Source organism: Beauveria bassiana, assembly GCF_000280675.1.
Source record: "Beauveria bassiana ARSEF 2860 unplaced genomic scaffold BBA_S00080, whole genome shotgun sequence".
NCBI classification, from domain to species: Eukaryota; Fungi; Ascomycota; class Sordariomycetes; order Hypocreales; family Cordycipitaceae; genus Beauveria; species Beauveria bassiana.
The window spans coordinates 13,477-27,190 of NW_007930915.1; the positions used below are offsets into that span (position 1 = coordinate 13,477).

The 13,714-nt window shown below is 48.3% G+C and overlaps 5 protein-coding genes across 5 annotated transcripts in view; 4 read left to right on the forward strand and 1 right to left on the reverse strand.

Moving 5' to 3' along the window:
- Positions 1-3,892: 3,892 nt before the first annotated feature.
- On the reverse strand, positions 3,893-4,572 carry BBA_10004 (uncharacterized protein; the record flags this gene model as incomplete). The annotated part of the gene is made up of 2 exons (XM_008605101.1): positions 3,893-4,021; positions 4,102-4,572. 2 exons carry the CDS (start codon positions 4,570-4,572, stop codon positions 3,893-3,895), a joined length of 600 nt encoding a protein of 199 aa, XP_008603323.1.
- Positions 4,573-5,105: 533 nt separating this feature from the next.
- On the forward strand, positions 5,106-7,629 carry BBA_10005 (phosphotransferase family protein; the record flags this gene model as incomplete). The annotated part of the gene is made up of 6 exons (XM_008605102.1): positions 5,106-5,580; positions 5,641-5,968; positions 6,115-6,182; positions 6,534-6,718; positions 7,017-7,369; positions 7,419-7,629. The coding sequence occupies 6 exons, from the start codon at positions 5,106-5,108 to the stop codon at positions 7,627-7,629; spliced, it is 1,620 nt and encodes a 539-aa protein (XP_008603324.1).
- Positions 7,630-7,845: 216 nt separating this feature from the next.
- On the forward strand, positions 7,846-9,966 carry BBA_10006 (reverse transcriptase; the record flags this gene model as incomplete). Its single annotated transcript, XM_008605103.1, has 6 exons — positions 7,846-7,923; positions 8,167-8,324; positions 8,485-8,821; positions 8,851-9,230; positions 9,679-9,698; positions 9,851-9,966. The coding sequence occupies 6 exons, from the start codon at positions 7,846-7,848 to the stop codon at positions 9,964-9,966; spliced, it is 1,089 nt and encodes a 362-aa protein (XP_008603325.1).
- Positions 9,967-10,387: 421 nt separating this feature from the next.
- BBA_10007 (uncharacterized protein) lies at positions 10,388-11,323 on the forward strand (the record flags this gene model as incomplete). The annotated part of the gene is made up of 3 exons (XM_008605104.1): positions 10,388-10,430; positions 10,577-11,069; positions 11,119-11,323. 3 exons carry the CDS (start codon positions 10,388-10,390, stop codon positions 11,321-11,323), a joined length of 741 nt encoding a protein of 246 aa, XP_008603326.1.
- A 2,242-nt stretch (positions 11,324-13,565) lies between these two features.
- Positions 13,566-13,714, forward strand: part of BBA_10008 (uncharacterized protein) — a gene marked incomplete at both ends in the record, with an annotated part of 1,291 nt that continues 1,142 nt past the window's right edge. Inside the window, 2 exons of the mRNA XM_008605105.1 lie at positions 13,566-13,575; positions 13,628-13,696. Of these exons, the coding sequence (XP_008603327.1) occupies positions 13,566-13,575; positions 13,628-13,696 (79 nt within the window). The remainder of the gene's footprint in view (positions 13,576-13,627; positions 13,697-13,714) is intronic.

Consider the following 13,714-nt stretch of genomic DNA (forward strand, 5'->3'; position numbering starts at 1 on the left):
CTATAGTTGCACGCTGCATAGCTGCTAGAAGGCGGCTGGGACAGTCTATGAATTAACAAACAAACAAACAAACAAACAAACAAACAAACAAACAAACAAACAATCACGCAGATGCGTACCGGCAAGATGGGCCTGGGCGCGCACCTCAATAAAGCGGACACAGACATAGGAACAGCCTGGCAAGCACCGATTCCCGCAAGAAAGACTGATCGCTTGGATTATGGGAGCAATGTGTCTATAATCATGCGCTGCATAGCTGCCATACACTTGACCAAAAAGTACGCATGCGTACCTGGTCATGGGGTATAGTGGTTTATCACTCGTCTACGCTTAGCGTGTTCAAGGTGGGTTAATAATTAATAATGCCTTTGATTGCTAGATTGGCTAGCTAGCTCCGCTGGTAAGGATGATCGACTTGCTCCACGCCTCGGACTCCCTCACGGCTAGCGACCCCTTGGATATCTCCCGACCCTTGCGGAGACTGATTCTACCTCTTGACATTGCAGGGGCATCCTCACCTCACCCACTCCAGTTCGCGACTTGTCGCGGGATCATGCTTGTCTTCCTCCCTCGGCGCCTAGCTGCACATAGACCGCGAGTTTGTTGCTGGTATGTAGTAGACATATTTGGAAAAAAGACCCCGCTTCAGCAGCTAGGGCTGGTAACAAGTACGAGCAATATTGCGGTTGCTGGTACTTGGCAAGGCATGGGCGGGTGGCTGCTGGCGCATTGATGAACCTGTTGCTGGTACCCTGGCCGCTAAAGCACTGGTACCAGGTAGGCGCTGGCAGTGTTCAAGTGCAGGCTGCTGGTACTAGCTAGGCGCTGGCAACTTACGCTAATGAGCTGCTGATGTGGTGGGCGCCAGTAACTTGTTGCAGCCAGTTGCCAGTATAGAGAGCTGGGCGTTAAATTTCGTTGCTGGTACCTACAGTGGGCTACGGGTGGGTTGCTAGTACTTATCTTGAATCTGCCTGTTAGTTGCCAGTATAGTGAGCTGGGCGTTAAATTTCGTTGCTGGTATCTACAGTGGGCTACGGGTGGGTTGCGAGGACTTATCTAAGTCTTTATTTATTTGTTATTATTTATTCATAGACTGTCCCAGCCGAGGGACTGAGCTACGTGGCCGTGTCGCGCGTGAAAACGCTGCAGGGTCTGATGCTGGATGGGCCGTTTGACGGCAGTCATCTTACATACGTGTCGCCTCCAGAGGGAATGAAGATGAAAATACGGGATCAGCAACTGCGAAAGCGACAAGTCCCCACGCAGAATCCTTATAGGATGGCTACGTAACTTGACTCGATGCCGTCCGTGACAGGAAAATTCTCCGTAAATGCACGTAATAGTAGGCATATGACTATTTGGTGACTGCGCAACTGCGCAACTGCTCGACTACTTGTTCAGGTTTACAGACTCGCAGCCTTCGGCTGATTACACGCCTTGCACCCGACTCCAAAGTGCAAGGTGTGACGAAGTACTTTACATTATATATTTACTCCGTGTGAAGCTAATTGTTACCGACAGCCGACCTTCTTGGAGAATATGCGTATGCGAGGGTAGCATCGCCAAAGTCGTAGACTCCTACGACGACGGCGGTGTGTTACATCTAGCATCACCACAGTTTCCAGTGACGTCTTCCTCCCGGTACGTTTTAACGCAGGTATCCGGTGATAAATAAATAAATAAATAAATAAGGCCAAAATTTAGTTTCTGGTACCTACGGACTGAGGGAAGGGTGTTGCCAGTAACGCCCAGCCTTACGGTCAAATGAGGGCGGGTGGTTGCTGGTATATCGCTGCGGCCTGCTGCTGGTAACGCTGACTGTCAAAGTACTGGTATCTGATAGGCGCTGGTAGCAGTCGAGTGAAAGCTGCTGGTACTGGCTAGGCGCTGGCAACTCCTACTGTGCAGCTGCCAGTACCAGGCGAGCGCCAGCAACTGATCTCAGCCAGTTGCCAGTACGCCTTAAATCTAGCTGCTGGCAACCTGCAGGAACTCTGCACGTTGTTACTGGCAATCTACGCGCTGGAGAGTCGACTAACCGCCCACGGTGCGGAGTACGCCGACGATTTTTGCCAGCAACTTGGGCTAAAGTTAGCTAGCCGATCCTGAACCACTAATTGGCGCCTTCTGGCCACGCCTTGAATCTAGCTGCTCGTAAATGGCAGGACGGTGACGTGGGCTGCACGCTGTTATCTGCATCGTACCAAGGGAGGCTGTAATATGTGCAGCGACTGATGGCACGGGAAAAAAGCCGCGCTGAACGCTCTCACTGTGGAGCCCGTCGACGGCGCCAGTAACTTGTTGCAGCTAGTTGCCAGTATAGCCAATTAGATAGATCGGTCAAGCGCTCAGTGCTACCTAAACAATCCGCTACAAAGCCGCCTAAGTGCCTTAGGAGAGTTCATTATTTATTTATTTATTTATTAACTCATAGACTGTCCCAGCCACCTTCTGGCACAGCGTGTAACTATACGCAAGTTGCTCCCACAATCCAGATGGTGGGAAAGAATCGTTCCTGCTAAGTAACGGGCAAGGTTCCACAGGCATAGAAATCCACATCATCCTCTTGGTCTGGACGATTTATTCAATCTATCTAAGCGATCTTGGTACAAAGAGGAAGAATTGAGGAAATAAGAAGAGAGGACCAGGGGATCTCTCGTCAAATATTTGGGGTGCGCACTGACCCTAGCCCTGGACAACGCAACGAGGTCGTCAGGCCAAGTCTCTTTCAGGGTCTAACCCGTGACACTGCCTCGTAGCAAATTAAGCTAAAAATCCGTCAAATCATCATCTGAACTCGACAATGGGGCATCTATAGCTACCTAAAGAGCATCTCGAGCCTTCTGCCACCTTAAAGCCATAAAACACGGCGCGCTGCAGCCTTCCTTCCGTTGGATACGCTTAGATCAAACGGTTTTGAGCGGAGCAGACGTACAGAGGTATCCTTCATTTCGTCGTTGATGAGCTGAGGTTATACACTGAGGACATTGCAGGCTTGGTCTTCCATATACTTTTTAGCATAACTATCAAACGAAAGAGTATCTAGCATCATTCAGCGAATTGCAAAAGCTTTGAAACTTGGTACCGGAACTCTTTCACGCGTGGAATATCCCAGCCCTTCCCAATCCTGACCGCCATTTCTGCCATCCCCGAGACTTGAATGCACGTATGCAAGAGATTTTTCGGAATAATCTTGTAAATTCATTGGCAAAACCTCTTAGAGGACACAGAGTGAACGGGTTTATGTTATCCCTCTTGCTGAAAAAATATGTTAGCTCGAATGTATCGGCACAGTAAGCACGCAGCACTTACACGAAATCCTCGGCGGCATCAGAGAAAGCAAGCAATAAGAGACCCGATGAGCTGGCAAGTTTCTTCCAACGGCGGCCTATCTTGAGCTTATAGGACAAGTCGCGTTGACCAATTATCTTGGCTTTAAGGCCTGAAAGAGCGAGGTATTGGTCGAACGCTATGGTGGCTGCGGATTTTCCCTACGCTCTTCCCCGTTGTCTTTTTGGAGTTGGATTCGGGCTTGCATGGTGGACGGGGCAACTTGGAGGAGAGAAAAGCAAAGAGGGGAAAAGGGTACTTGATTGGCTAGCCTAGCCTGGAAACGCACCCATAAAAGTTCAATGCTGGGTCGGAGACCAAGGCGTTCATGGATGATTTTAGTCATGTTTATGTTGCATTGTTTTCAACTTGACTGTTTCTTATCGTTCTGCTATCCGTCTTCGACGCAGACGGTCCACTCTGCATACTACCCATATTTTGAAAATCTTTTTACGGTACAATTTGGAATGGTACACTGGTCTTCGTTGAATTTCTCCAAAGTCTCGCTAGCAACATCAATGCCCTCATCCATACACCCGTCCGTGCCGTCCATTTGAAACTACTGCTCGATGCCGCGAAGATATGCTACGACAGCTGGTGTAAGAATACTGTCCATAACAAGTTGATTTGCGGATTCGATGACCCAAGTCTGACAGTTCCTCTGCGTGATTTTCTTTCCTGGCGCAGTCTATATAATCCATCAATGAGAAAAAAAATTACGAGGCCAACAACATGGTATTGTTATCGGTAACGAATTTGCAGACTTACCTTATCATCCACTGTGTTCAGTGTCTTCCCGGGAGCCTCGATCTTGTGAAGACTAGCCTCAAAGGCGCAAACTGGTAGAGTATCAATTTTGCGTATGCCATGGTTGAACATGGCTGCCTCATTGAAGTATTCGCCGTCTACCCACTGAAGCGGGATCCTCTTGCTGGGTCTGTTTCCTGTGGCGCGAAAATCATGGCTGCGCTTGATCTCGAACTGGAATCCGTTTCTAACGTCTCCGGTCGCATGAACTAGGACACCGGTTTCTAGGTCATGATGTGAACAGATCCAGTATGCCCAGTGGTCCTTGAACGGGGAGCCATTGTAAATAAGCAGCTCAACGAGAAATGCTCCAGCAGGCCCCTTAAGGCTAACAGATGGCGGCTTTGGCAATACAGGATCGCCAGCAGCAGAGCGGCGACTGCCGCTAGGCGCTGGGGGCGGGGGTGGAGGGGGAGGTGCTCGGGAAGACATAGCAATGAAGCAAAGTAAACAAGGGCACTGGTTTGATAATTTGCAGAACAATTCTCTTTCATAGTCAATGGACTTTCTATTGACAAGGAGGCGAAGGATCAGTTAATTAATAGTTTACAAGGCTCACCCCATTGACGTCGCGACGCGTCATCTAAGCCCACGGAATCCTAGACTTTTAGCATAGCTAATACGTGAAGTTCTGCGGCGGCTAGCGAAAAGATATGAGAGGCCAGATGCTGCAGACAACTTGTGTCAAGTAGATCACCACTCCACCACGGCGGCTGTGGCAAACTGAAATTCGTTGCTTCGAGAGTTTGGTTGGTGGGTGCTCATGAGCGGGGTCGACAAGCTAAAAGAGGAGTTCTGATACGTAATACTGTTGGCAGTCCTGTGGCGCCCGCTAAGTCGTCCATAGCCCACCAACTACCCTCGGTGCCATTCCTTGACCTTTCATATACTAATTTATGCACCTATAATTTGGAAGGCGCTTGGAGGTCCTAACTTTTATTCGGCCATCGGCGTTCTGAATCTCAATGACTCCATCAAAAGAATACCTCCACAGCGCCGTGCTAGACCCTGTGAAGGTCAACCACAGCAGTTTTTTTCGTGAAGGGCGAGCTAGTGCGCTCCCCTCCCCAAACGAAATAAGATTGCTGAACGGCAACTCAGGCGGCGTGCGTGCAGGGGACTTTTATCGCCCGCCCCCGGTACGCATCCCGTCACTTGGCCTACTTGTCAAGTACGGAGCCGATGTTACTGCTCGGGAAGCAAAGGCCCAAATGATGGTCCGCGAGAAGTTGGGTGGCCAAGTCCCTATTCCTGAAGTGTTCGGATGGACCATGGATGAAGGCCAAGTCTTCATTTACATGCAGCTGGTCGAGGGAGACACTTTGGAAGCGAGATGGGAAAACCTAGGTGAAGTCAACAGACGCTCTGTGTGCGCCCAACTGAGGTGCATGGTTGATTCGTGGCGAAGCTTAACGCAGGACAACCACGAATGTTACATTGGTTGGTGATCTGCCTCAGAAAATACCTGTAGGGTTGTTCCACCACTGACCAGTTAAATAGGTGCTTCATACGGACAACCTCTCGGTGATATCTTCCTTCAAAAACGCCCAGAACTTGTTGGCCCATTCAAAGGACCGGATGCAATCGAGCAATTCCACCATGCCTGTGGCATTGACGTTGCTCAGCACACGTCTATCGTCTTCACACATGCAGATCTTGTCGCACCGAATATTATTCTTTCCACAGATACGGATCCAACGGTGGTTGCTATCATTGATTGGGCTCAGGCAGGATGGTACCCTGATTATTGGGAGTATTGCAAGGCGCGCCGCGTGGAGCTGGACTCACAATGTATCAGCCCCGAGCTTCAAGATGAATGGCGTATGAAGTACCTACCTTTAATTATGGACGTTGTGGATGAGGAATCATGTTATTTTCCTTGGCTACAATTTGTATTATCCAAAGGGATCTGAAAGGGGTATTCATCGTTCTGTATACATTAAATTAGTAATCTGGTGCATACTATGCATACAGGTGCAGAAAATCGGAGAATGTATTCGTTCGCATCACTGGCTTCTCCATGCCAGCTTTGACCGGACGTCGTATGTAGAATGCTGTACGCTTACAACAAGCATCGATTCCGCCACCCCCTACACGCGAACAAGTTCTGCGCGAATTGACCCTCAGCAATTCCAGGAGATCCCCTCGTTGAAAACGTCTGCGAGGCAATGTTAGGCAACATTGTTCGTCTGCCAACCTTGCCTGGGCAGTTACACGCTCGGGCCATTCTCGTAATCTTTTTGTCGCTCCGTAGCCGACCTCTTTTGGTGCTCCGGTCTGGATCGCCAGGGGGTGGAGACTTAGATGAAAAAGAACTTAAGTATATATTGGAAATAGCCGAGTGTATACCTTCTTCTGTGTTCTTTGTGAAACTTGTAAACGAGGAAACTCAGTTGTACTAATGGCTTGCGTAAACATCGATGAGCTAGTCGAACGCATGGCGGCGCTGAGTTTGCAGAGCAACAACATCACAACTGACTGTGTCACCGTGGCCCTAGATGAAAATGTTCATAGTGGCAGCCCCGACAGCAATGAGGACATCGAGATGCTGGATTATTCTGATACAAGTCGCAACCAAGTCGCGTTACAAGGCGCGTGATAGCTTGTTTTCCTGCAACTTTATCCTTTCAAAGTTAAGTATGCATCGCGACGCAGTACGGCTAACCAAGTGATAGACGCATTTGCTATAGCAACCCCCCAGAAGGCTCGCCACAATTCCAAAATTACCAAGTCGAAGCGAAAGCGAATTATCCCGATGCATGCGAAACTTGAACTAAGCAAGAATTTTGTGCAACTCGATGCCACACGGAGTTTTGCGCAGACATGGGAGGCGACATTCATTGCCTGGATGGCGCTGTTGAGCATTACGCAAATAGCGCCTTTTGGCACCATTCGAGCGGCTTGCCGCGGCTGTTCGTGCCCTTGACGGAGTCATTAGCGGCAAGGATGAGCCATACCCGCCTCCTAGATTTGGATATGTACAGCTATTCCATTTTCTTGAATCACTGAGGAGCAAGATAGAACGTGTCAAGAAGCGTAGGCTCATTGAGCCAGAAAGCCACCGCACCAATGCTGCGCTAGCATATGAGCTCTATCGTAACGCGCAAGACACTCCCGCCACTACAACCCATTTGCGTCGTCTCAGACTTATCGGCAGCCGTTGGAAAGACGCTGTTCGCTACTCACCCTTTTTACTGCTCGCTTTCTCCAAAACTGCGGAGTCTTTTGCGTAAGCGCATTACAAATTCAAAGAGTAATTTATAGCTAATTCTCCACAGGAAGTCTCCTTCGAAAGCAGATAAGACAACATTTCGAAAGTTAGTTTTGAATGCTTTGGATGCTGTGCCTGATCGGCTGAAGAAAGTTTGCGCTGAACTTTCTAGCATTGCCGAACGCGAAGCTGCTAGCAGCACGCCATCTGATCACATCATAAGGAGCGGACTTATGGATTGTGTTAGGGAATGTCTTTTGGGACCCGAAAGAGGCTGAATTTAAGAGCTTCGAAAGTTTTGGGGTGTGGGCAGCGATGAGGTGGTCCGCGTTGGTATAGGCTTGTTTGCTCTCTGGAAATAAGGGGAGATCCAGGTCGGAGAGTTGCTACGGCGTGTATATATTCACGAATGAAACATTCTTGAGCCTATGAACTCTCAGGTTCGCGTAGGCCAAATATAAAGCATGCTCAGTATACGAAGCTATGAGTGAACAATGCTAGAGTTTAGCAAGCTTCTTAAAGAGTCTGAGAAGCTCGGAATTCAAGGCGCTACGGAGGGTGTAACGCTCCAAGTAGGTGGCCGGTGGTGTAAACTTTGCTCCCACTGAGCTGAGACACACACCTGCCCTGGCTCTCACTCGGTCTTTCATCGCTATCTAGCTTTCTTAATGTCAGAATACCCTTTTCCCTGACGGCCAATAAAGACGACCATCAAAAAATTGATTGGTACGATTCGGCATAGAGGGTCACTGCGTGGCAGAACTTTTAAGGTAAATGAAAGTAGCGTCTTTTAGCAGTAGACTCCCAACTTATAGCGCTACGTTTCTTTTAGAACCCGGCTCATTAAGTACCTAGCCGTGCACGCTTTTTTGCAGTTTGGGTTGGGCAATGTCCAAAATCTGTGGTCGTTAGGGGCTTCCTACGCGAGCCTGTGGTTTTTCTGCGGAAAGAAGAGAAATGACAAGCATGGTAAGTAAGTGCATAAAGTGTTGACCTGCTTTAGTTTCCTGGCTCCATCGTGAGCTCTGCAAGTGATTAGCGCGTCACGGCACATGTCCGAATTCCTGAGCCTCGAAGCTTTTATCTAAATACCATGAGCAAAAACATAATACATTACAGTACACTGATGGCAGCGGCATTGACGGCCACGTCGGGGCTGCCGCAATACTGGCGCAGGACAACCGCGATTATATTAGGAAAGTTGAGTACCTGGGCACATCAGACATGACTACCGTGTACGCAGCAGAGCTAAAAGGGCTGGTCCTAGCACTGCGATTGTTGGCGGAGGCCTCACAGGCGGGTGCACGTCCAGGCCGCTGTGCTATCTTTACCGACAACCAGGCCGCCATTCAAGCTATGCAAAATCCAAAGCACCCATCCGCTCAGTATATCCTTGCGGAGGCCATACAAGAACTCGACAAAATCCGGACCGAAGGATGGGATGTGCAGCTCCGATGGATCCCGGCACATGTAGGCGTACCCGGCAAGCCGCCGATAAGGCAGCCAAAGACGCCGCCCGAAAGCACGGGGATCCATCAGAGCCGACTTCCCTGCGTACTCTCATGGCACCCACCAAGACCATCATCCACAAGACCATGCGAGCCGAGTGGGCAGCTTCCTGGGAAATGGCCAAGCACGGAAGAGAGCTCTTCCGACTTGGGGTCAAGCCCGGGAAAACTGCACTCGACTTGTGCCGCGGGACATACAGGGCCGTCAGCTCTGTGATCACGCAGATGCGCAAGGGCAAGATTGGCCTTGGAGCGTATCTCCACGCCATCAACAAAGCAGACACCGACAAATGCCAGTGCGGCTATGGACCTCAGACCGTGCGACATGTCCTGCTCGAATGCAGAAACTGGACAGACGAACGACAGCAAAGGTGGGCAGGCAGACAGCCGTGCGTTGATCTAAAACGCATTCTCTGTAGCTCGTCAACCGCAGTGCTTGCAGCAAAAATGATCCTGAGGACGGGACTGCTAGGACAATTTCGAGCAGTCCCGTCCACCGTACTCCAATACAAAACGTAGACGAGTGATTTTGGTTATATAGAGATTGAGGAGGGGCAGGAAAGGCCTGACAAGTTCAAAGAGACAGAACAGATAGAATAGCTGTAGGCGAAGAGCAACCATAGGTCCCGTCGATTGACAGGGACGAATCTCTCATGCAGGAACCGCTTGGCAGGCATAATTTTCCGGCAAGAGAGACAAATCCCCCGGATTGTGGGAGCAATTTGTCTATAGTTGTGCGCTGCATAGCCGCCAGAAGGCAGCTGGGACAGTCTATGATTTGATGAATAAATAATAAATAAATAAATAAATAAGTACTAGCAACCCACCCGTAGCCCACTGTAGGTACCAGCAACGAAATGTAACGCCGAGCTCTCCATACTGGCAACTGGCTGCAACAAGTTACTGGCGCGCCCGCCACATCCTAGCAGCTCACTAGCGTAAGTTGCCAGCGCCTAGCTAGTACCAGCAGCCTGCACTTGAACACTGCCAGCGCCTACCTGGTACCAGTACTTTAGCGGTCAGGGTACCAGCAACAGGCTCATCAATGTGCCAGCACTCACTAAATTACAACTCCCAGCAGCGTCTAGTTGCCAGCCTAGAAGCTGAATAAGTTGTCAGCAACCACCATTAAAATAAACAGGCTAGAATTAGCCTTGCTCGTTAGGTCTCGAAGCATTGCCAGCAACTACCTGCATCGGCTAGCACTAAGTTATCAAACAAATGCATGGACATTACCAGCAACTACATACAGCACATTTGTTTCTCTGGCTTGTACTAGCCAGCCATCACGAATCACGCATTTAATTTAGCACGCCCGAATAAACGTGTTAAAGTCAACTAAAAACCACGGACACATATATATAGCACATATGCCAAAGGCCAACTTTTGGTTTGTGATTTTATATTGAGAACTAAAAATTGCCAGAACTCTCGTCATGGCAATGGTTTGCGCTGCCTTAGTTTAAACGATCTTAACATGACGGCACTGAGTTTTCAGAGCAACACCCTCTCCTGTGAAACAGTCACCATGTCCCTAGATGAAAACGCCGATAGTGGCAGCTTCCACGGCAGTGAGGACATCGAAACGCCGGACTTCTTCGAAGAAAATTGCAACGAAGTCTCTTTACAAGGCGCGTGATCGCATGTTTTGTTGCAGCTTTTAGGCATCCAAAGTTAAGCATGCATATCGCTTTATTACGACTAACCAGGTAGATAGACTCATCAGCTTTATCGGATGTGGCACTTGGGCTCAGCAGGAACTTTGTACGACTCGATGCGACACAATTTTTTGCGCGAACCTGGGAGCCGACGTTCATTGCCTGGACAACGCTTTTGAGCATTACGCAAATAATGCCGAGTGTCCCGCTTACAGTCGACAGCCTCGCCCCGGCTGTACGTGCCCTAGACGGAGTCATTAGCGGCAAGGATGACCCATACCTTCCTCCTAGATTTGGACATGTACATCTATTCCACTTTCTGGGATCACTGAAGAGCAGAATAGAGCGGGATAAAAAGTGTGGCTTTATTGAGGCAAAAAATCACGTTACCAATGCTGCACTAGCATATGAGTTCTATCGTAACGCGCAAGACAACCCCACCACCACAAGCCGTTTGCGTCGTCTCAGACTCATAGGAAACCGCTGGAAAGACGCTGTTGGCTCCTCACCATTCCTATTGCTAGCGTTCTCCAAAACCGCGGAATCCTTTGCGTAAGCGCATTCAAACCTCAAGCCAAAAATTATAGCTAATATTGCGCAGAAAATACCCTTCAAAAGCAGACAACAACACATTTCGAAGCCTGGTTCTGAAGGCTTCAAATGATATGCCGGAGGAGCTGAAGAACGTTTGCCACGAGCTATCCATTATTGCCGAACATGAGGCTGCCAACAATTCGTCCCCTGATGACATACTAAAGAGTGGGCTGAGGGATTGTGTGAAAGAATGTCTCTTGAGGCCCGAATGAAGATAATTTACGGCGGCAGATTAAAGCTTTTAGACTCTCATGCGCAACAGAAGAGGTTGTGAATCTGAAAGATGAGAAGTTTGAAATTATGAGAAAAGGTAGTGGGATCCTTGCATCGTCGCAAAGAAGTAGCTTCATGCTATTATTCCACAAGCATTGCTAGATTTAGGAGGCTTTGACTTTTATTCGATACAATTATGGTAGGTACACGTTGAGTAAGAGTGTATTTTTTGGTTTTCATAAAACATAATCTAAATATAGACTGAAAACTTCAGTGTGGTTTTAATTGCCCAGTAGCTTATTGAATTCAGCTTCATGCCATAGAGTAGTGTTCGGTTGCTGTCAAACGATCTTGCACCGCCGTTGTCGACGGCGGCGCGGCTGCCGGGTTAAGCATGGACTGCAGAGACATACCGGCTGGTTCCTCCACAAACTTAGGAAACTAAAGTACTCCAAAATATCTCTTCTGCTCCTAGAATGCTGCACCGTATTTATAGGGAGTTCGACATAGGTATGCTATTTTAGATGGTTCAAATAACGCACTTAGCACCAGGTTTATTTTAATGCGGAACTAGAATCAATGTAACTGCTCAAGCGCGACACGAGTAAGAATATGCAAGGCCATGGACAGCAGACGCTAGAGCACGTATTCTAAAAAAAAAAACGAATAGCTTGGTGCTGATGCATTTGTAAAACTCGCAATACGATGTCCACACAAGAAAGCTAGTGCGCGTGCTGCATCCCAACCATCTCGCAGTGGTTGCTGACCTTTACTACAAACACAAAACGCCAGGTGGTAGTGTGGCAGAACTGTTATAGGTCTCCGTTCCGTACGATTAACTAGAAGCTATGCTAAATACATCTTGACTTGAGCTCTTATATCTCCTTCCAAAAGATTACTTCCGGCCATGCCCGAGTCCACTGCCTGTTCGACCCGTGCCATGAGATGGTCGCAAACTACCCGAATTCGCTCTGGGATATCTCGCAGCGCATCAAAAGCCATTTGATCGAAGGTGCTGTTGTCGGCTTTTGCACGGTACATCCTGTGATTGATCAGCATCTACTTGTCATAAATTAATGCTGAGGCACCTACGCAAAGGATTCCGCTGTTTTAGAGAAAATCGTCAGTAAAAGAATAGAGGATCCTGTAAGTTTTTTCCACCTCCCACCTATCTGCCTATAAAGTCGCAAGTTATACTTGGCCGGAATGATACCTTGAGCATTGCGATAGATGTTGTAGGCATGGGCTGCGTTAACATGACCATTTTTTGGTGCGATTAATCCCTCCGCTTTGTCGCGTTTTACTCTGAATTTGAGACATTCCAAAAAATCAAACAAGCGTACGCATCCAAATCTTGGTGGTAGAGTATTTTTGTATTCCCCTGCGATCACTCTGTCAATGCGCTGCACAGGTGCATTCAAGTTGAGCGCCGTAATGGCTTTGTTAGGTGGGAGTCTTGTAGCCCGGAGCAATGACACCCAAGCGACTAAAGTAGTTTCCCAAGTCTCTGGAATAGTCTGAGTGGCATTTATTGGAACAAATGTCCGGGAAAGGCTCAAAGCTCGGTCCCGAGGCAGCTTTCGTCTAGCTCTCGGTTTCTCAGTACGCCGACGATCTTTGCCAGCAGTTTAGGCTAAAGTTAGCTAGCCTATCCAGCACCACCAATTTAGCATCGTACAATGCAAGCTTCAATGCGACAGATGGGACGGAGCAGGATTTCACAGATATAACGCACGTCGTCCTCCTGGCTAAGACTTTATTTCAGAATTTTTATAGCTGAATCAGATTATGATAGCATAATGGCAACTGCTTGGGAGCGGGCTGCCGTCAGCACTCAATTTACAACAATAACCATCAATGGCTGGTGACAAATCTTGTGGCCAGTTTGTTTAAAATGTTACTTTAATCAATATTAACTCTTTCAAGCTACCAGCTGAAACAAAAAATGATTGCCTAATGGACCAGCGCAGACATGCATGGCTGCAGTTTGCCCATTTACTGTTGCACTGGAAGCTGAACCCTCGCTGTCTCTAGTAGCTGGACTACATCATGTAGCGCTAAGTATGATAGTTTAAACAAATACTTGAAATTTAACAATTCCCTATAAATATCCTAAAACGCAGGCCTTTTTGAATCGCAAAGTCGATATATCATACCGCCGCAGTAGCCATTTGCCTCGCTGTTGATAAATTAGTTCAGCGCATGACAAGACTGAGCTTGCCGAATGATAGTGCAGACAAGATGAGCACAGGTAAGCTCAAGTGTAAGCACTATTTCTCCTAAAGCTCTAACCATGACTCTAGAGGAAAACACCAGCAGCGAAAATTCCCACCATGACGAGGACATCGAAATGCTGGATTATTTCGACACAAGTGACAACGAACCCGCTG